Source organism: Microcaecilia unicolor, chromosome 3, assembly GCF_901765095.1.
Source record: "Microcaecilia unicolor chromosome 3, aMicUni1.1, whole genome shotgun sequence".
Lineage (NCBI taxonomy): Eukaryota > Metazoa > Chordata > Amphibia > Gymnophiona > Siphonopidae > Microcaecilia > Microcaecilia unicolor.
Genome location: NC_044033.1, coordinates 2236774 through 2258789, shown reverse-complemented (window position 1 = coordinate 2258789; position 22016 = coordinate 2236774). Strand labels below are relative to the sequence as shown.

General features: G+C 48.1%; 1 protein-coding gene across 2 annotated transcripts in view; it reads right to left on the bottom strand.

The window, feature by feature from the left end:
* Positions 1-21376, bottom strand: part of SRF (serum response factor) — a 157211-nt gene extending 135835 nt beyond the window's left edge. For both annotated transcript variants that reach the window (XM_030195700.1, XM_030195701.1), the window contains exon 1: positions 20583-21376. In XM_030195700.1, the coding sequence (XP_030051560.1) occupies positions 20583-21050 (468 nt within the window). In that variant the 5' untranslated portion in view covers positions 21051-21376. The remainder of the gene's footprint in view (positions 1-20582) is intronic.
* Between the last annotated feature and the right edge of the window lie 640 nt (positions 21377-22016).

The window sequence follows — 22016 nt, the reverse complement described above, 5'->3', positions numbered from 1 at the left end:
TTTATCATTTCCCATATGCAAAACAAAGTCTAGATTTTAAATCTTGTAGCCCCTTGTATGATGGCAGGAAGATAGCAGCCCTCATCATGCTGCTTTGTTAGCTTCGGTCATAGTTGGGTTTATTCTATATTTGTACTTTGAGGTCTGAAAAGGTACATCTTTTACTACTATTATTGTTGTTGCTCTATTTATGCTTTATATATAAAATCGATGTGATGCATACTTGAAGCTCTACTGAACATACAGGCAGATTTATTTTAAATTCATAAAGGTGGAAGAAGTCAAGAATTCTCTTCAAAAACTAAAATCAGAATAAAAAATGGCAAATTTAATGATTTAAACCATCAAATGAATTCTTGAGAACATTTTTAAGCACTTCAGAACATGATTCTATGAGCTAAGCAGCTTTGAAATTTCCTACTCCCTCTGGTACATAGAATTTACCTTTAGTAATGTGTGGTATGCCATTAAACATCCTCTATCCCAGCCACTCCCAACCTAGTCCCATTGGGTTTTCACGATATTCACAATGAATATGCATGAGTTAGATTTGCATGCAATTGAGGGACTAGGTATGCCCTGAGGACTGGGTTGGGAATAGCTGCTCTATCCACTTAAGAGTAGAACCTTAATATGCTGGTACGAATCAACATGGAAGTATTTTATAAAATGTGTTTAAATGCGAGTTCCATCCCTACTCCATCCATTCTGTACCTCCCTGCCCCTGGAACTCCAACAACTATATTGCACAAAGTAGGACTAATTTTTCTCCCAAGTGCCTACATTTAAATGCATATACTCCTGGACAATTTTATAAGTGATTGTTGCAGTTGCCTGGGTCTTGCCACATCTAAGTGGAACTGATGTTTCAGACATCATGATGTAACCATGAGAAATAGGCTCAGAAGTGGAACAAGCAAATGCCAAAACTTTGAATACCAAAAACTGTTTTGACTCAGTCACAAAGGAGGCTGCTGCCGTGAAAACCGCAGCACAAAATAGTGCTGTCAAAAATCAGCATAAGTCAATGTCTTCAAAATAAACTTTTCTGTAAAGTTAGGGGTCTGCAGACCTAGATTTTGAACCTACAGGCAGCTAATCCTACCTGAGAGGCACATTATCACAAACGGTTGTGTTTAAATCTTTTTATTAAGGAGTTTTTAAAAATGAAGAACATGAAACCGTGCTTACGAATCCAACATTACTACGTCAAGTAGCACAAACAGTAAAACACCTGCTGGTATGTATAACCCTAAAGAAATAAAAACACCCACCTTACCCCACCCTCCCTTACAAAACCAAAACATCACACATGGTTGATGGTCATCCAACAGAGCCAGTCATAGAAACACTCTCCAGCTTTCACTATTATAAAAGCCTTTGGTAGCGTCCAAAGCGCATGTGTGTGCCTTCCCACTATCGCTGTATGGGACCGAGACAGTATAACATAACAGCTTGTAAGGAAGTGATTGGTACATTGCAAGGTTTCCTTAGGAACACTCCCTCACTGAAGCAGCATGTTAGCCTGTCTGACCAGGAGGGTGGGGCACAAGCAGAGATCAAAGAAAGCTCTCTGGCAAAACAGATCAGGGAGACCCCAAGCAAGGATCCTCCCAGGATGTTCTGGCTTGGCTGCAGTACCTAGGGGGAGTGCCAGTGAAGAGAAGTGGCTCTAGCTCAGACGTTTGCACCCTGTGTTATAAGAAGCCTCAGGTCCATGACTCCAGGGATTTCATGGATTTTGTGAGAGGTAATTGAAGACTGCCAAGGTAGGCCACTTATCTCTTGGATTTGTTTTGGAATACAGTGGAGCCCTTAAGGGTCTGTCTTAATGCAGGTTTTTATTGGAAATTTGCTGGATAGTGAATCATCTTTTTTGTGATGGAATGACATTCTGTTTTGGGGCAAAGCTACAGGCATCGATAGCTCTGTGTAGACATGGCCATTTTGAGCAGTCTGCATTAGTTTAGATTTTTCCCTGAAGCAGCTCATAAGCAAAACATGGCATCTGTCAGGACTCTCTGCAACCCTGTCATCGTGGATTTGGTCGCATTGCACTGCTGAGATGTCAACATTTGGGACGAGTGTTGGATGAGTATTTGAATTGCTGCATGTGAAATTACAACAGTGTATATGTATGAGAGTGATTTAGTTTAAAGGGTACTTCTCTCTCAAAGTACACTATCTTTTAGTCTTTGTGACTACTCATATATTTGATCTTTACTGAACATACACAACTACTGATATTGAAAATGAAGAGTAGAGGTTTTTCTTTTTTTTCCTGAGTGGCTGATATTTCTCTAACCTGTGACAGATTTTGCGAGTGGGATAACTGAATAGCATGGTGTCTTCTGAGGTCTCTTTCTCCACTTTTCTATACTTTTTTTTTTTTTTTTTTTTGGGGGGGGGGGGGGGGGGGGGGGGGGGGGGGGGTTGAGCTTGTTTGCCACTAGGGACAGATTTTTTTTTTGTTTTTCTGATTTGTACACACATCTCCCATTTAATTTGTGTGGGTTAACTGAAATCGCCCATTACTGTGTTATTCAGTTTGTTAGCTTCTCTAATTTCTACATCTATCTGCTTATTCTGGCAAGGCCGATGGTAATGTACTCCCATTAATATCTTTTTTACACAAGTACTTTACATCCATAAGGATTCCAAGGTGTTCTGTGCCCTGCAAAACTTTTGATCTATGTGATTCAATGCTAACATATAGCGGAGGAGTGGCCTAATGGTTAGTGTAGCAGGTTGCAGACCTGGGGAATTGAGCTTAATTCCCACTGCTGCCCAATGGTCAGCAGTGAGTTGGGATCCTGGGGAACCAGGTTCAATTCCCTCTGTAGCTTTGTGTGACCCTGGGCAACTCACTTAACCCTCCACTGCTCCAGGTACAACAGTAGTACGGTGTACTACTCAGACTATGAGTCCACTAGGGACAGTCACAGTACCTGTAAAATGAAACTATAAACCGCTTAGACCTAAGCGGTATATAAATATATGAATTAATTAATGTAGTGCCACCCCTCTACCAATTTGATCCACCCCATCACTGTGATATAGGGATGTATTTTCAAGGCACTTAGACTTACAGTTCCATTGGTTATCTTCCTTCCACCAGGTCTCAGAGATGCCTATTAGAATATATTACAGTAAATGAAAAGATCTAACATCTTATGTTTTTTAGACTTTTTAACATTTGCACACAGTCACTTCAATGTCTTTTATACCTATTAAAAACTTGCAATCTTTCAAGTGTCTGTACTCTTTTTAAGGCATCTAGTTTACTATGGTCTTTACTGCAACCTATCAGGATGCCACATCTTCCCAGTTTTGGTGATATCCTTCAACGATACCTTGTCCAAAACTATGCACTTTTAAGCAACTGTCAGCCTTTCCCTAGTTTTTATTATTATTATTATTTGTAGCATTTGTATCCCACATTTTCCCACCAATTTGCAGGCTCAATGTGGCTTACATTTGCCGTAATGACGGTTGTCATTTCCGGGTAACAGAATTACAAATGGTAAGTGCGTTCAGTTGCATACATTCATGGTAACATAAACGGAACATAACCTATATGGAACAGATCAAGATATGTATATATACACCATGTGCGTACATATATGGTAAAGAAGAATACATTATGGTACTGCAGGAAGTTCCTGAGTCATAGATTGGATTGTAACACATAGTATATCATCGACTACGGAGAGGCCATATTCGACGTCAGGATTAAAGTGATAATATTTGTTTATTAATGGCGAAGAGGTTAGTCAGTCGTGCTAAGATTTCAGTTATGTCTAGTTCGTGTACAGTCTTATTATTTAATATTTAAGATGGATGTTTATGGTATGCCTTTTGAACAGGTCTGTTTTCAGTAGCCTTCGGAAGATAGTTAGGTCTTGCGTTGTTCTTATGATCTTCGGTAGTGCATTCCAGAGCTGCTTGCAGATGAATGAGAAACTGGTCGCTTTTGTGGATTTATATTTTAGCCCTTTACACTTAGGGTAGTGGAGATTGAGGAATGAGCGTGCTCATCTTTTTGCATTCCTAGTTCAAAGTGCAGACTTTGAACGCAATTTGCTCTTTCAGCAGGAGCCAGTGTAGTTTTTCTCTTAGGGGTTTGGCGCTGTCGTATTTTGCTTTCCCAAATACGAGTCTGGCTGCTGTGTTTTGAGCGGTTTGGAGCTTCTTAATGATTTGTTCTTTGCATCCAGCATAGATGATGGCATTGCAGTAGTCTAGATGGCTTAGCACCATTGATCGTACTAGGCTGTGGAATACTTCCCTTGGAAAGAAAGGTTTGATTCTTTTGCGTTTCCACATTGAGTAGAACATTTTCTTTGCTGTATTTTTTGCATGATCTTCGAGTGTGAGATTTCGATCAATTGTAACTCCCAGAATTTTCAGGCTGTCTTGAGACCGGAAGGGTGTAATCTGGGGTGTTTATGGTATTGAATTTGTGTTGTATTGTGAGGACAGGATGAGACAGTGTGTTTTCTCTGCATTTAGCTTTAGTTGGAATGCCTCCGCCCATGAGTTCATTATTTGTAGGCTGTGTGTGATTTCAGTATATCGTGACATCATCTGCATAGATGTATGGGTTGAGTCCTTGGTTGGATAGCGATTTGGCTAAAGGTTTCTAGTTAAAAGCTGCTCTCTCTTTAAATGTTAATGCCAACAGCCTGGTTCCACCCTGGTTAAATTGGAGCTCATCTTTCCAGAATAGGGACCCCCTTCCGCCCCCTAAATGTTGCCCAGTTCTTAACAAATCTAAAACCCTCCTCCCTGCACCATCGTCTCATTCATGCATGGAGACTTCTGAGCTCTGCCTGTTTCTTGCGTCCTGCATTTGGAACAGGAAGCACTTCCAAAAGTGCTACCGTGAAGCTTCTAGATTTCAGCTTTCTACCTAAGAGCTTAAACTTGGCTTCCTGAATGACCCTCATATTTTCCTGTCATTGGTACCAAGACAGTCAGCTCCTCCCCACCACTGTCTAAAATCTATCTAGGTGATGCTCAAGATCAGTCATTTGCAAACCAGACAGGCAAGTGACCAAGCAGCCCTCACATCCACCAGCAGCTATTTACATGACTAATGAATGAATCTCCCAACTAAAATGGCTGTCCTGAAGCCCTTGGAGACATTCTCACTACAACAAGATATTGTATTCCCTGGAAGGCAGGTCACTTACTACCTCTCCAAAGCGCTCTCCTTTCAGGCTACCCTTCTCTTCCAAGGCAGCAGAGGTTGCCAGACTTAAAAACAAGCATAGTAGGACTTTGGCATCCACCCAAACTGGTCATTAATGTGGAGGGTAAGTGAAGACTCCTCAGCACAAAAATCACTGAAGCTTTTACTCGCCAGCAGAATAAAGAACCAATATGTTCCCAAGTGCTCTTGCGTCCTTTACTACACCCAGAAAGTGCCCAAAAGGTCCTCCTAAGTTGTGACTGGAGAAAAATTTCAGGGCATAATTGGAGACAAGTGCAGACCTGGTCACCAACGCCTACAGGCTCCAATCAAGAAAGACAGAGCAGACTCACCAGTATTCCAGACAGTCCACTCTTGGTGGTGGATTGGCTGAAGCCACCTGGTGACTGAAAAAAACTGTGTTCCCCTAAAAACTAAGTGTGCGATTTGAACTTGCTGTAATGTTTCTACCAAGCCAAACATATATATGGGGGAGGGGGAGGAATGGATGGATAGTGTTGAGGGGTGACAGGAATGGGCACTGATATTTTATGAGCATGTTCAAATGATTAATATTCTGGGGGTTTCTTTTCAAGGGGAAGTAGCAACCAAGGAATAAACAATATTTTCCTTTAACGAGAGTGTTTATGTTTATTTGGACTTTCTATATTGCCTTACCTAACTCATAGATCCAGGCAGTTTACAAATCAAAGATTACAGGAATCAATAATCCATAATGAACATTTGGTTGGGGAGGGACCCATAGTAGGGACAGGACTGCAACATATCAGCAAGAAGCTCTATCACCAACAGCTAAAACAAGTTATAAAATTGCAACCTGGAATGTAGGTGGACTTAATCACTCTGTAAAAAGGAAAAGAGTACTAAAACAACTAAAAAGGAGGATGGAAGTGTGGGGGGGGGGGGGGGGGGGGGGGGGGGGGGGGGGGGGGGAAGGAAAAGCTTTGTAATACAGCAAAGTTATGTTAATGGATGTTATTGAACTGAGAAACAGTGTATTGAAGTATTTTATCTCTTGTACTGTTTTCAATAAAAAACATTGGAAATATAAAAAGGAGGATGGTGTCATTGCCCTGTTACAAGAAACAAAAACTGACCCCACAGGAAACGGGTAAGCGATTAAAAGGGGGTTTGCAGATGGTTCATTATTCATCATATGGAAAAAAAAAAAGGCGGTGCTTATTTTGTTCCAGAAACACATTCCTGTGGTTACCACTCAAAGAGGGATACATTCAAGGGCAATGTGCTTGGCTGGTGGGACGTCTTAACCATTGGGCTCTATTGACTTTGTATGCCTCTACTGGAACTAAGGGCAACTTTAACAAAACGGCCTTGGGTTCCATTCAATAAGAAACAGTGGGTGACCTGATAATTGCAAGACATATAAACGGTATCCTTAGTAAAAAGGATAGATCCCGATAATGGGGTAAAGGTGTGGTTCGAGAAGGTCAAGAGCTCTAGAAATGCTTGTATGTCACCCACAAGATACATGGCATGTGTTTAATCCAGATGGGAAAAAAAAAGTATACTTTTGGGGGGAAAATTTATTTTACTATCGCTTAATTTCCTCTTTCTGGAAATAAATCTGAGTCACTGGGAATACCTTGCAATTCACCCAATAATCTCAGATCATGCTAGGATATAGAGGGTGTTTAGAGCAGCAAAGGGGACAGAAGCAACTTCTTTCAACTGGAGGGCTAACACACATTTACTGCTCAATTCTGAGGTTCAACAAAAATTAGCTAATCACCGGTAAAAGTGCAATAAAAATGGTGAAGTGATAGTGGAGATACAGGAAGCAGGCAAAGCATACTTCAGAGACATGCTCATTCAAATTTCAACATGTAATTAAAAAAAGGGGGGGGGGGCAGAGAGCATGTAGCTCTGTAAAAATCTGTTGCAATATGTCCTGCAATTGCAGAGGCAACATACAGAAATACACTGCACAGTATTTTACATGTACCTGCTAGCCCTAAAACACAAACTTGATGAAACCGATACACTTTGGTTGGCATTCTCAATTAGGAAAACAAAATGAAATTATTTGGAATCTAGAAGCAAAGTAGGTATGCTGTTAGCTAAACAGCTTTAGAAATACTTGTTTGGGGAAGATTGCCCATGCAGAAATAGCAAGAGAATTTAAAATACTCTACCAGCAACTGTACACCTCCGAGCTTCAATGCTCAACAGATCTGATTAAAAGATATGTGGCAGAGACTTTCCTTCCACAAGTGGAGCAAGCAGAGAAGAAGCACTTAACAGGCCAATTCTCCACAGAAAATAATGAAAGCCATTAGTAATTTACCTATAGGTTAAATCCTAGGGTATGCCAGGTATAGTATATGAGCATTTTTGCAAAGGTTCTAATAGGTTGGAACTTTACTGCTAGGGCTGATTCCCCCAAACCATATAAGTTTTGTCAAAGGTGTCAGATAACGTAAGGAGGGGGGTTTGACCTGGTTGACTGCATTCAAAGATGAGGTTGAAAGGCTTTCCGCAGAGCTGAAGTGCTGGAGCAAATGGGGTTGGGGACAAACTTTGGCACTTGGGTGAATATGGTACCACTGTTGTTGTAAGCACTAAACAAACTGTGAAATTCTCTTTAAGTGGAAGTGTAAAACAAAAAGGTTGTTCTATATTCCTCCTACTTTTTTGCATAATCTATTCAGCCCCTAGCAGCCCATAAGAGCTTCTCATTCTACTACTCGGATTAAGGTGTGGGGGGGGGGGGGGGGGGGGGAGTGGGAAGAACAAAGTTCTACTATATGCAGACAACACTGATATGACTAGCAGACCCACAGGTGTCAGTGTCTGACAAAACTTAACAGAATATGGTAAGGTTGTGAACTTTAAAGTCAACATTGATAAAACAGAGGTTCTAATGTTCAACATGTCTCCAGCAGAGCTGCAAAAGTTTCCTTTCACTATTGCTTCAATTTTTTTCTTTACTTGGGGATACAGAATGACACACGGACCCGCAGTAACCGCGGGGATGGGGACACAGCCTGCAGGGGATAGGGCAAGGACAAACTTTATCCCCGTGTCATTTTCTAATTTGAAGCCTGTTAATGAACTGGACTGTTATTTATGTTTAAGTGATGCAGACAATGATATTTTGATTATTTGGAAAAACAAGCAAACATGATGGCCACAACTAGCAAAATTTGCATGAGGGATCCTGTACATCATGCTACCAGCACATCTTCTAAGAGGACATCTTCTATTGCAGGAAGGACTGTGGAAGTCAGGAGAGCTAAACTGAATCCTGAGATTGTTTATGACTTCTTATTCATCCACATATTACAAAAATCAGTGCCTCATAGGGCATATTTCTCCCCTCTAGGGCATACAGAACGGGTTGTATTTTGTACCCTTGAACATTTTAACAGGGTGGATTAGGATTCCTTGGGGTAGTAGAAATCAGCTATTGTTGGAGTTGGAAGGGTAGAGGGTGATAGTGAGAAGGATAATTATAGCTGCTCGGTTTTTTTTTATTTCTAATTTATACACAACAATTGCACAGCATATTGCTCCTTTTTATACGTTAATAAAAAGATGTAAATATAAAATCACAATTGTCTGAGGCTTCTGTAGATGAGGACAGAGTCCATGGGGACGGGATGGATACAGGGCAGAGACATAACATGCGGGGCGGGGACAGAGACAGGGAGTGCGGGGACAAACTTTGTCCTCGTGTCATTCTGTACTTGGGGACTTATCTAACAAGTTGGAGGATTTAAGTTAAATTATGATAACTAAAATTGTTCAAGCAGATTTGGAAAACTGGAATTCTTTATTATCTTGGTGGGGGAAGAAGGTAAAATTATGTATAATCATACCTGATAATTTTCTTTCCATTAATCATAGCTGATCAATCCATAGACTGGTGGGTTGTGTCCATCTACCAGCAGGTGGAGATAGAGAGCAAACTTTTGCCTCCCTATATGTGGTCATGTGCTGCCGGAAACTCCTCAGTATGTCGATATCAAAGCTCCATCCGCAGGACTCAGCACTTAGAGAATTACACCCACAAAGGGACACTCTGCCCAGCTCACCACCGCCGAAACGGGGGAGGGGAATTAACCCAGCTCATCCCCACACAAGTGGGGGAGGGGAATCCGTCCAGCTCATCCCCGCGGAGCGGGGGAGGGACACCACACCCGCCGATGCGGGGGGATCTGGCTTATCCTGCAACCGCAACCGCGGGAGGAGCTGACTGACCCTAACACCGCCGAAGCGGGAGGGGTACAAAGCTGCCCTACAGCCGCACGAAGCGGGAGGGAGTGCCGGCAGAATTTTAAGTCTCAATCCAGCCCCGTAAAACGGAGGGGAGAGGAATGCAGCAGCTCACTGTAACACAAACTCGTCTTAACTCTTGAAGAATCCAAGTGAAAAAAAACTTGAACACGAAGTCTTCCTGAAGTAACTGAAGACTAAACTTGAACCTGAAATGCAACCAGAATAAAAACAGTACAGATATCTGGGAGGGGCTATGGATTGATCAGCTATGATTAATGGAAAGAAAATTATCAGGTATGATTATACATAATTTTACCTTCCATATCATCAAGCTGATCAATCCATAGACTGGTGGGATGTACCGAAGCAGTACTCACCCAGGGCGGGACATTGAAATCCCTGACCTTAATACTGAAGCTCCAAACCGGGCCTCCGCCCGTGCAGCCACAGTCAAACGGTAATGCTTGGAGAATGTATGAGCCGAAGCCCAAGTTGCCGCCTTGCATATCTCTTCCAAGGAGACGGATCCGGCCTCTGCCATCGAAGCCGCCTGAGCTCTCGTGGAGTGAGCCTTCAGCTGGAGAGGCGGCACCTTCCCCGCGGTCACATAAGCCGCTGCAATGGCTTCCTTGACCCATCTTGCCACTGTAGGCTTAGCAGCCTGCAGACCCCTACGAGGACCTGCAAACAGGACAAACAGATGATCCGATTTCCGGAAATCATTGGTCACTTCCAAGTATCTGATGATGACTCGTCTCACATCCAGATATTTAAGAGCAGAGTACTCCTCTGGGTAGTCCTCCCTACGAAAGGAAGGGAGACAGAGCTGCTGATTCACATGGAAGCGAGAAACAATCTTGGGCAGAAAGGAAGGCACTGTGCGAATAGTCACTCCTGCCTCAGTGAACTGCAGAAAAGGCTCTCGACATGAGAGCGCCTGGAGCTCGGAAACTCTTCTGGCTGAAGTGATAGCCACCAAAAAGACTGCTTTCAACGTCAGGTCTTTCAGAGATGCCCTCGACAAGGGTTCAAACGGCGGCTTCTGCAATGCTCTTAGCACCAGGTTGAGATTCCACGCAGGCACCACTGAGTGCAGAGGAGGGCGCAGGTGATTAACTCCCTTGAGAAAGCGCACCACATCTGGCTGCGAAGCCAGGGAAGCACCCTTCAGGCGGCCCCTGAAGCAAGCCAGAGCCGCTACCTGGACTTTAAGGGAACTGAGCGACAGGCCTTTCTCCAGACCTTCTTGCAGGAACGCCAACACTGAAGAAATTGAAGCAGTGAAGGGAGAAAGTGAGCCTGCTTCACACCACGCTGCAAAGATACGCCAAACCCTGGCGTAAGCAGTAGAAGTAGAGCGCTTCCTCGCTCTCAGCATAGTGGCGATGACCTTGTCTGAGAAGCCCTTCTTCCTCAGACGCTGCCGCTCAATAGCCAGGCCGTAAGACCAAAGGGGGAGGGATCCTCCATCACCACGGGACCCTGATGTAACAGGCCGTGCTCCACTGGCAGCCGCAGAGGATCGTCGACTGAGAGCCTGATCAAGTCCGCATACCAGGGACGTCTGGGCCAATCCGGACCCACCAGGATTACCCTGCCGGGATGCTTTGCCACCCGGTCTAGCACCCTGCCCAACATGGGCCAGGGCGGGAACACATAGAGGAGCTCTTGTGTCGGCCACTGTTGGAGAAGAGCATCTACTCCCAGGGATCGAGGGTCCCGTCCTCTGCTGAAAAAAGCGCGGCACTTGGCAATTGGCCGATGACGCCATCAGATCTAGGCTCGGCTGGCCCCAGCGCTTCGTGATGTCCAAGAACGCCTGAGCAGATAGCTGCCACTCTCCGGGCTCCAAGGTATGGCGACTGAGAAAGTCCGCCTTGACATTCATGACTCCGGCAATGTGGGCCGCTGAAAGCTGCTCCAGGTTCGCTTCCGCCCACTGGCAAAGATTCATAGCCTCCTTGGCTAGAGGGGCGCTCTTGGTACCTCCCTGGCGGTTGACATAGGCCACAGCCGTGGCATTGTCCGACAGGACCCGTACAGGCTTCAACACCAGTACCGGGATGAACTCCAAAAGCGCCAACCGAATGGCTCTGAGTTCCAGGAGGTTGATAGACCACTTTGCCTCTGCAGGAGACCAGAGCCCCTGCGCTGTCCTTCCCAAGCAGTGGGCTCCCCAGCCCGACAACGAGGCGTCCGTCGTGACGACAATCCACTCTGGGGTCACCAGAGGCATTCCCGCAGACAACTTGTCTGTCTGCATCCACCAGCTCAGCGCCTTGCGCACTGCTGGATCCAAGGGAAGGCGCACAGCATAATCCTCCGACATCGGAGTCCAGCGCTGCAGCAGGGAGTGTTGTAGTGGTCTCATATGAGCCCTGGCCCAGGGCACTACTTCCATCGTGGCCGTCATAGAGCCCAACAGCTGCACATAGTCCCAAGCCCGAAGAGGAGAGGCTACTAGGAACTGGTCCACCTGAGCCTGAAGTTTGACAATCCGATTGTCTGGCAGGAACACTCTGCCCACTTGGGTGTCGAATCGAACTCCCAGATACTCCAGGGACTGAGTCGGGCGCAGCTGGCTCTTCTCCCAGTTGATGATCCATCCCAGGGAGCTCAAAAGAGCAACTACCCGGTCCACAGCTTTGCCGCACTCTGCATAAGAGGGGGCTCGGATCAACCAGTCGTCCAGATAAGGATGGACTTGGACTCCTTCCTTTCGCAGGAAGGCCGCTATGACCACCATTACTTTGGAAAAGGTCCGCGGAGCAGTAGCCAACCCGAACGGGAGGGCTCTGAACTGGAAGTGTCGGCCCAGGACTGCAAAACGCAGAAAGCGTTGATGAGGAGGCCAGATGGGAATATGCAAGTATGCTTCCTTGATGTCCAAGGATGCCAGGTACTCCCCTGCCTTCACTTCCGCTATAACAGAGCGGAGAGTCTCCATGCGAAAGTGCCGCACTTTCAAGGCCCGATTGACCCCTTTGAGGTCGAGGATAGGCCGGACAGAACCTCCTTTCTTTGGTACCACAAAGTAAATGGAGTAACGCCCCTTGCCAAGCTGATTTTCTGGCACCGGGACGACCGCACCCAGGCGGATCAGATTGTCCAAAGTCTGCTGCACTGCCACAGCTTTGACCGGAGACTTGCAGGGAGAGAGTACAAACCCGTCTCTTAAGGGTCGGCAGAACTCTAGCTTGTAGCCGTCTCTGATGACTTCCAGCACCCAAGCGTCTGAAGTTATTGTGGTCCACTCGCCCAGAAACGAGGACAGCCGTCCTCCAATCTGCACTGGGGCGTGGACCAAGACCCCGTCATTGGGTACGAGACCCTGGGGGAGGACCGGAGGGAGCACCTCCGGGACGGCGGTCTCTGCGAAAGGAATGCTGCTTGGGGGAGAAATTCCTCTTAAAGGAAGAGGGGGCAGAAGAACCCGACCTGCCCGGGCGGTACCGACGGGCTTCCTGAAACCGTCCTCTGGAGGTACCGGGACGAGCACTAGCCCGAGCCCTGACCTCTGGTAACTTCTTGCCCTTAGACGTGCCGAGATCGGTCACGATTTTGTCCAGCTCGACCCCAAAGAGCAGCTTGCCTTTAAAAGGCAATCTAGCCAGGCGGGATTTAGAGGCGTGGTCAGCAGACCAATGTTTCAGCCAAAGCCACCGCCGCGCAGAGACTGTCTGAGCCATGCCTTTAGCTGAGGCTCTCAAGACATCATACAGCAAGTCTGCCAAATAGGCTAAGCCCGATTCCAGGGCCGGCCCATCAGCCCTCAAGGAATGATCCGAGGGGGAAGCCCGCTGCACCATAGTCAGGCACGCCCTGGCCACATAGGAGCCGCAAACTGAGGCCTGCAAACTTAAAGCAGCCGCCTCAAAGGACGACCTTAAGGCCGCCTCCAATCTTTTGTCTTGGGCGTCCTTTAGGGCCGTGCCACCTTCCACCGGCAATGCCGTTTTCTTAGTCACCGCAGTGATTAAAGAATCCACGGTAGGCCACAGATAGGCCTCACGTTCACTCACAGCCAAAGGATAGAGGCGGGACATAGCCCTAGCCACTTTAAGGCTCGCTTCCGGGACATCCCATTGAGCCGAAATTAAGGTGTGCATGGCATCATGCACGTGGAAGGTTCTAGGCGGGCGCTTCGTCCCCAGCATAATGGCAGAGCCAACAGGGGCTGAGGGAGAGACGTCCTCCGGAGAGGAAATCTTCAAAGTGTCCATGGCCTGTAACAACAGGTTGGGCAAATCCTCTGGGCGAAAAAGCCGCGCTGCAGAGGGGTCATCCGCTCCATCCGAGCGGGGATCCGTCTCCTCCAAGGAATCCGCAAAGGACCGTTGGGAGACCTCAGACACGCTGCCCTCATCTACATCGGAGGAGACAAATTCCTCCAAGGCCTGGGAATCAACCCGAGGGCGTTTACCTCTGGGAACCTCAACCTCTTTACCAGACGAGGGAGCAGGGGCAGCGTTGTGCATGAGGAAGGCCTGATGCAGCAGCAAAACAAACTCGGGGGAGAAACCCCCCAGACTGTGCACTTCCGCAGCCTGGGCAACAGCCCTAGGCGCACCCTCAACCGGCGCTCGCAATAGCGGGGGAGAGACATGCTGCGCATCCAAAATGGCGTCCGGCGCGAAACTCCGCGAAGGAGCCGCGCGGGAAGAACGGCTCTTAACTTTAGCCGCTTCTGTGTCGTCGCCCAAATTAAGGGCGTTCATGGCATTAATGTCTCCAACCTCAAGGGCGGCCCAAGAAGAAGCCGTCCGAGCCGCGTGGCCGGCCAAGATGGCGGAGGCGAGGAGCGGGGGATGGGCGTTTATGGCGGGAAAAACCGCCACGCCGGAGGAAGGACCGGGACATTCATCGGTCACGAAACTGTCACCCAACAAGGGCGAATCAGGCTTTAAGACCCCCGCATCCCCTCTAGAAGCGCTCGAGCGACCCGGGGAGCGACCCTTTGCGCCCTCGCCCTCCGACGCCATATGCCACGAGGAGAAGAATCGGGGAACCCCCTGCCCGCTATAAAAAGGTAAAAATTACCTGCTGTCCGCTCCGAGTTGTAACGACCTGGTGTCCCAGTGAGTAGCTGCAATAGACGCTTAAATAAACGTCGAAATAAACGCCTTTAAGGACGTTCAAAATTTTTTTTTTTTTTTTTTTGTAAACGGAGCCAGCGGGAGGGGGGAGAAAAGGAGGGACCTGGCACCACCAGGTTTGCACTTGCTCAAAAGAGCCCTCAACCCCAGGCACTCAACAAAACCTAAAAATTAGGCTTGGAGGCCTAGCCAGAGCTGCTGCTGTGTGTGACCACCACCTGCTGAGATAGAGAACATACTGGGGAGTTTCCGGCAGCACATGACCACATATAGGGAGGCAAAAGTTTGCTCTCTATCTCCACCTGCTGGTAGATGGACACAACCCACCAGTCTATGGATTGATCAGCTTGATGATATGGAATAGCCATGATTCAGACAGGTATTCCCAAATTTCTCTTTTCATTCATCCACCTGCCAATTTATTTATTTAAAATTTTTTAGTCCAGCTATAACTAGGCGGTGTACAAATAAAAACCTAACAGAAGACATTGATCACACCAGTCCATCGTAAAGGTATCAACCCCATGCTCGCACAAACAACTAAGGTTTTCAAACCCTTGGCGAACTGCTCCAAACTATTATATAAATGTCAGATAACCAGGTAGAGCGTGCCAAATCTGAGGACCGGCGATTGAAAAAAGCCGCTCGTATAACATACCTCACCATGCTCAGTTTATCATTGGCAAAGCTCTCTGCGGGCGGTATACATTGGTGACCTGCTGAAAATACAATAGGATAGTTTTTGAATAAAGCACACGATGAATTAACTGTGATATCTTATACTGCACTCGAGAAGCAATTGGTAGCCAGTGCAATGACCGAAGCACTGGTGACATGTTCAAATCGCAGCACGCCAGCCAATAACCTGGCTGCTGCATTGTGGATAGTCTGCAATACCTGTATTCTGGATTTACTTATTCCCAGATACAATGCATTGCAGAAGTCAAACTGAGAAACCGCCAGACTTTGAACCACCAATTTAAAATTGGTCCTCAGTAACACTGGTTTAAGACTGGTTAATTACGTAACTGAACAAAACAGACCATATTCAAAATCTGATCCTGCATTGATAATAGTCAAAAATCACCCCAACACATGCATTTCACCCCTGACTGGTATCTCAATCTCACCAACTTTCACAGACTGACAATCAAGATACTTTGATCTCATTTTTTTAATGACTCAGCAGATACAACATTCTGCGTACCAGAGGAGAAAAACGAAAGTGAGCCTTACAAGACCTATCCAGAATAGGGAGGATGGGTTTCCCCTATTATAAGGCTACAGTGTTCAAATCTGTAAAAGGTCATTACAGAAGACCCCCAGCAGTTCACTGGGTTCACCTGGAGAGGGTAATATTAGTTCCTCTGTCCGAGTACAACTTGTGGCAGAAATGAAAGGAAGCGCAGGGTTGGGATGTAATGAAGAGTCAACTATTTCTTCCCCCTTTAATACAAGAATGGGAAAACATTAAAATTGCACAGCAATTGGATGGCTTCACATTCCTTCGGGGCTACAATCTGGGTCAACTAAGTACTTTTAAAACTTAAGCAGCACTAGAAACCTTAGACTGGTGAAACGTAGAATTCTGTTTTATCTGGACTGGCTACTATCTCATAAAAAGTACAAAGAACTTAGCACAAAAATAAAAATCCTATTTTATCAATATTTTCAGTGACAAGATTTTCTAACAAGTCTGGATGCTCTTATAAACCTACACAGGAGTCCCTCTAAATTGGAAAGAGCACTCTTTAAAAATGAAGGCGAGAGTAAGAGGTGGACAATCTTATATTAAAAAAACTAAGAAAAATTGAAACCCTGCGCGGACAAACATATGCAGAAGTGGGAGCACTGGTTGGAGAAATTGGGACAAAACAATAGGAAAACGGTCACATCTACAGTATGTGCATTTTTGCTCACCTGTAACCAATTACAGGCAGATACAGTTTAATCTCCTGGACAGGTTTTATTGGAGCCCAGTGAAACAGAAGTAAACCATCCCCATAGTCCATGTGGACATAAGAGAACTTTTGATTTTTTTTTTTTATTACTGGGTAGTACCACAAATGTTTGTCAGGTCTGTGACTGGGTAAATAGATGGACATGGGGTGCACCTTGGGTAGACGACCCTGCAAATTGTTCACTGGGTCTAGGAGGTAGTGATTATAGAAAACAGATTATAGTCTGGCTTCTACATTAATTCTTGCAGCCAAAATGGCAATGGATTGTCACTGGAGAACAGAAAAAGGCCCTACCTTGCAGATATGGGGAGGAGTAGATCAATAACTGCAACTACTTGATGCTTCATTTTAAATGGAAAACAGAACACTAAGATAACATAAGAAAACCTGAAGTAGAGGAGATCATCTAAACTGTTGCCCCAACTACAGTCGGAGAGGTTATATTGAGGGATTTGGACATTATGTGATGAATATGTATTTCACTTTTGACTAGGCAGGTAATAGAAAACACTCGCCCTTAATTGTCTTGTCTGTCTGTATTTTTTAGATTGTAAGCTCTATCGAGCAGGGACTGTCTCTGTGTCAGGTGTTCAGCGCTGCGTGCGTCTGGTAGCGCTATACAAATAATAATAATACTACTAGTGTAGTGCATATTTCTGGTGTGCTCTCATTATTGCATTTTTTTTAGTGACATTAGGGAAAACGTTCTCTTTTTACCCTTGTATTAGGAAACCATAAAGCTACGTCATTCAAGGTTCCACATTAGGAGTTACGGACCGAGAAAGTGATCTGGGTGTCGTCGATAATACACTGAAACCTTCTGCTCAGTGTGCTGCTGCGACTCGGAAAGCGAATAGAATGTTGGGTATTATTAGGAAAGGTATGGAAAACAGGTGTGAGGATGTTATAATGCCATTGTATCACTCCGTGGTGCGACCGCACCTTGAGTATTGTGTTCAATTCTGGTTGCCGCATCTCAAGAAAGATATAGTAGAATTGGAAAAGGTGCAGTGAAGGGCAACTAAAATGATAGCGGGGATGGGACGACTTCCCTATGAAGAAAGACTAAGGAGGCTAGGGCTTTTCAGCTTGGAGAAGAGACGGCTGAGGGGAGACATGATAGAGGTACATAAAATAATGAGTGGAATGGAACTGGTGGATGTCAAGCGTCTGTTCACGCTTTCCAAAAATACTAGGACTAGGGAGCATGCGATGAAACTACAGTGTAGTAAATTTAAAACAAATCAGAGAAAAATTTTCTTCACCCAACATGTAATTAAACTCTGGAATTCGTTGCCGGAGAACGTAGTGAAGGCGGTTAGCTTGGCAGAGTTTAAAAAGGGATTGGACGGTTTCCTAAAGGACAAGTCCGTAGACCGCTACTAAATGGACTTGGGAAAAATCCACAATTTTAGGAATAACTTGTATAAAATGTTTGTACGTTTGGGTAGCTTGCCAGGTGCCCCTGACCTGGATTGGCCGCTGTCGGGGACAGGATGCTGGGCTCGATGGACCTTTGGTCTTTTCCCAGCATGGCATTACTTATGTACGTTTTAGCGCATAGTTTTAACACAAAAAGCCTCCTGGGTAGATCCTGCAATATAACAGAGTTACTGTTAGAAAAAAAAAAAAAAAAAACCCTACCGCATGCTATATATCCATAAGCATCCAAATTAGTGCCATGTTAAAATCAGCTGTCTTGTACCTGAGCAGTGACACCGATATGAAGGGTGCGTGAAAGAGAAAAGAAAGTGAAGTTTCTGCAAGGCCTCTATCCTTTTCCCCCTAACCCCTTTTCTAAGCCTAGCGGGATAGTCTGGCTCTTACCTTCAAGTATAGTGTGTTGTGGGCATTAGTTGTTGGGGCAGCAGCAGGGGTATTTGATGTTTGGGGACTGGTGGGAGCGAGGGAGGAATTGCTTAGGTAGGGCTGGTGCAGAAAGCAGCAACCCGACAAGGAGAGAGAGGCCGTGGGGCTACTAGGGTGGCAACCTTCCACATTGGCTGTGGCTACTATGGCAGGGGAGATGAGGGACACGGGGTGCTGAGCTTGGAAGGAGAGAGGCCGTGGGGCTACTAGGTAGGCAACCTTCCACATTGCCCTAGGCTACTACGGCAGGGGAGTTGATGAGGGACACGGGGTGCTGAAGGAGAGAGGCCGTGGGGCTACTAGGGTGGCAACCTTCCACATTGGCTGTGGCTACTATGGCAGGGGAGATGAGGGACACGGGGTGCTGAAGGAGAGAGGCCGTGGGGCTACTAGGGTGGCAACCTTCCACATTGGCTGTGGCTACTATGGCAGGGGAGATGATGAGGGACACGGGGTGCTGAGCTTGGAAGGAGAGAGGCCGTGGGGCTACTAGGTAGGCAACCTTCCACATTGCCCTAGGCTACTACGGCAGGAGTGTTGATGAGGGATACGGGGTGCTGAAGGAGAGAGGCCGTGGGGCTACTAGGGTGGCAACCTTCCACATTGCCTGTGGCTACTATAGCAGGGGAGTTGATAAGAGACACGGGGTGCTGAGCTTGGAAGGAGAGAGGCCGTGGGGCTACTAGTTAGGCAACCTTCCACATTGCCCTAGGCTACTACGGCAGGGGAGTTGATGAGGGACACGGGGTGCTGAAGGAGAGAGGCCGTGGGGCTACTAGGGTGGCAACCTTCCACATTGGCTGTGGCTACTATGGCAGGGGAGATGATGAGGGACACGGGGTGCTGAGTTTGGAAGGAGAGAGGCCGTGGGGCTACTAGGTAGGCAACCTTCCACATTGCCCTAGGCTACTACGGCAGGGGAGTTGATGAGGGACACGGGGTGCTGAAGGAGAGAGGCCGTGGGGCTACTAGGGTGGCAACCTTCCACATTGGCTGTGGCTACTATGGCAGGGGAGATGATGAGGGACACGGGGTGCTGAGTTTGGAAGGAGAGAGGCCGTGGGGCTACTAGGTAGGCAACCTTCCACATTGCCCTAGGCTACTACGGCAGGGGAGATGATGAGGGACACGGGGTGCTGAGCTTGGAAGGAGAGAGGCCATAGGGCTACTAGGTAGGCAACCTTCCACATTGCCCTAGGCTACTATGGCAGGGGAGATGATGAGGGACACGGGGTGCTGAGCTTGGAAGGAGAGAGGCCGTGGGGCTACTAGGTAGGCAACCTTCCACATTGCCCTAGGCTACTACGGCAGGGGAGTTGATGAGGGACACGGGGTGCTGAAGGAGAGAGGCTGTGGGGCTACTAGGGTGGCAACCTTCCACATTGCCTGTGGCTACTATGGCAGGGGAGATGATGAGGGACACGGGGTGCTGAAGGAGAGAGGCCGTGGGGCTACTAGGGTGGCAACCTTCCACATTGCCCTAGGCTACTACGGCAGGGGAGTTGATGGGGGACACGGGGTGCTGAAGGAGAGAGGCCGTGGGGCTACTAGGGTGGCAACCTTCCACATTGGCTGTGGCTACTATGGCAGGGGAGATGATGAGGGACACGGGGTGCTGAAGGAGAGAGGCCGTGGGGCTACTAGGGTGGCAACCTTCCACATTGGCTGTGGCTACTATGGCAGGGGAGATGGAGGGACACAGGGTGCTGAGCTTGGAAGGAGAGAGGCCCTGGGGCTACTAGGGTGGCAACCTTCCACATTGCCCTAGGCTACTACGGCAGGGGAGTTGATGGGGGACACGGGGTGCTGAAGGAGAGAGGCCGTGGGGCTACTAGGGTGGCAACCTTCCACATTGGCTGTGGCTACTATGGCAGGGGAGATGATGAGGGACACGGGGTGCTGAAGGAGAGAGGCCGTGGGGCTACTAGGGTGGCAACCTTCCACATTGGCTGTGGCTACTATGGCAGGGGAGTTGATGAGGAACACGGGGTGCTGAGCTTGGAAGGAGAGAGGCCGTGGGGCTACTAGGGTGGGAACCTTCCACATTGCCCTAGGCTACTACGGCAGGGGAGTTGATGAGGGACACGGGGTGCTGAAGGAGAGAGGCCGTGGGGCTACTAGGGTGGCAACCTTCCACATTGCCTGTGGCTACTATGGCAGGGGAGTTGATGCCTATGGAGGGCCGGGGGTTCTCGGGCTCACCTTCTTCATGATGCCGGTTTTCCTCTTGCTGAAGGTCGTGTATCTCCGCAGTTTGTTATCGATAAACTCCATCTTGATCTTGACGCGGCCGCGGGTTTTCTTGCCGGGTTTGGCTCCGGACACTGCGGCGGTGACGGCCGGGTATCCTGCGGCTCCGGCCCCGCTCTCCGTCGCCCCCATGCCCAGCTCCAGCTCGGCCAGCGGCCTCTTGGCTACGCGCCGCTCCAGCAGCACCTCCTCCTCCTCCACCGAGTCCGAGTCCGGCTCCGAGCCGCTGTACAAGGCCGTCGCCTCCCGCTCATAACAGCGGCCGGGCCCGGAGAGCAGCGCGGAGCCGGCGAAGCCCGGACCGTTTCCCGTCCGTTGCCCCGCGCCGCCAGCCCGACGGGACAGGCCGCCGCCTCCCAGCGAACCCCGGCTCAGGCCGGTTCCGTTCCCGGCGGAGGCCCCGGCCTGGCTCGGTAACATTCCGCACACAGTCCCTCCCGTCCGTCCGTCCGTCAGCACGGAGCCGCCATGGACACGACCGACGCTCAGCCCCCGGGGCTCGGCCGCTTTCTCTCTCCCGCCCGGGCTCGCGCCAGCCACCAACCAACCCTCCCTCACGCGCTCACCGCTGCTACTGTTGCTACCACAGCGCGTGGCGGCTCTCGCGCTCCTCCGCTGCTACCTAACGACTCCCCGCCCGCCGGCCGACTCCCTCACCTCAATACCTACAGCCGCTGCTAGTGCGCGAGCCAGCCAGCCGGCAGCCAAGCGAGCGTTGAGCTAAGAAACCCTCCGCGCCACCACATCTTCTCTACAATTGACAGCCAGGCAGTGGCGGAAGAATACCGAGGACGGACTGCGTCAGCACTATTTTCAGCCATATAAAGAGATACAACATTTCCTTTTATGGCAAAGGCTCTCCTTATATATAGTGAGTCACAGCGTCCTGCAGCCATTGGTTGCGGCCAAGAACAAGGCGCCACCGATTGGACTGACACTCTAGCTCATTAGCATACATACCAAGAGACGGCCGTTGTCAAGCGGTGGTGGCGGGCGCGAAGCATCTGAGGTAAACTTTCAGCCCTTTAGCCCTCAAACATGGCCAAAGGCGCCAAATGCCTTGTATGTGTCCAGGGAGGGGGCTTAGCCCCCCCCCCCCCATCATTTTCAAAAGTTAGCTCCTATGGGCACTGCCAACCTACCTGCTTTTAAATAGTCACGTTCTATTGTCAGGACTTACTTTTCCACTCAGCCTTTGGATGCTGCCATCATAGGCAACTGCCTAGACATGAGGGGGAGGGCAAAGCTTGTTTGTAGTTTATCCCTCTTTCAACTTTAAGTAGCTTTGCCCTCCCTCCCCCCCCCCCCCTAACAGTTGTGTCAGCCTTGAGCAAAGCAACAAGATGCAACAGATTGAGAAGTGAATCCTCCTCCCATAGGAGCCAA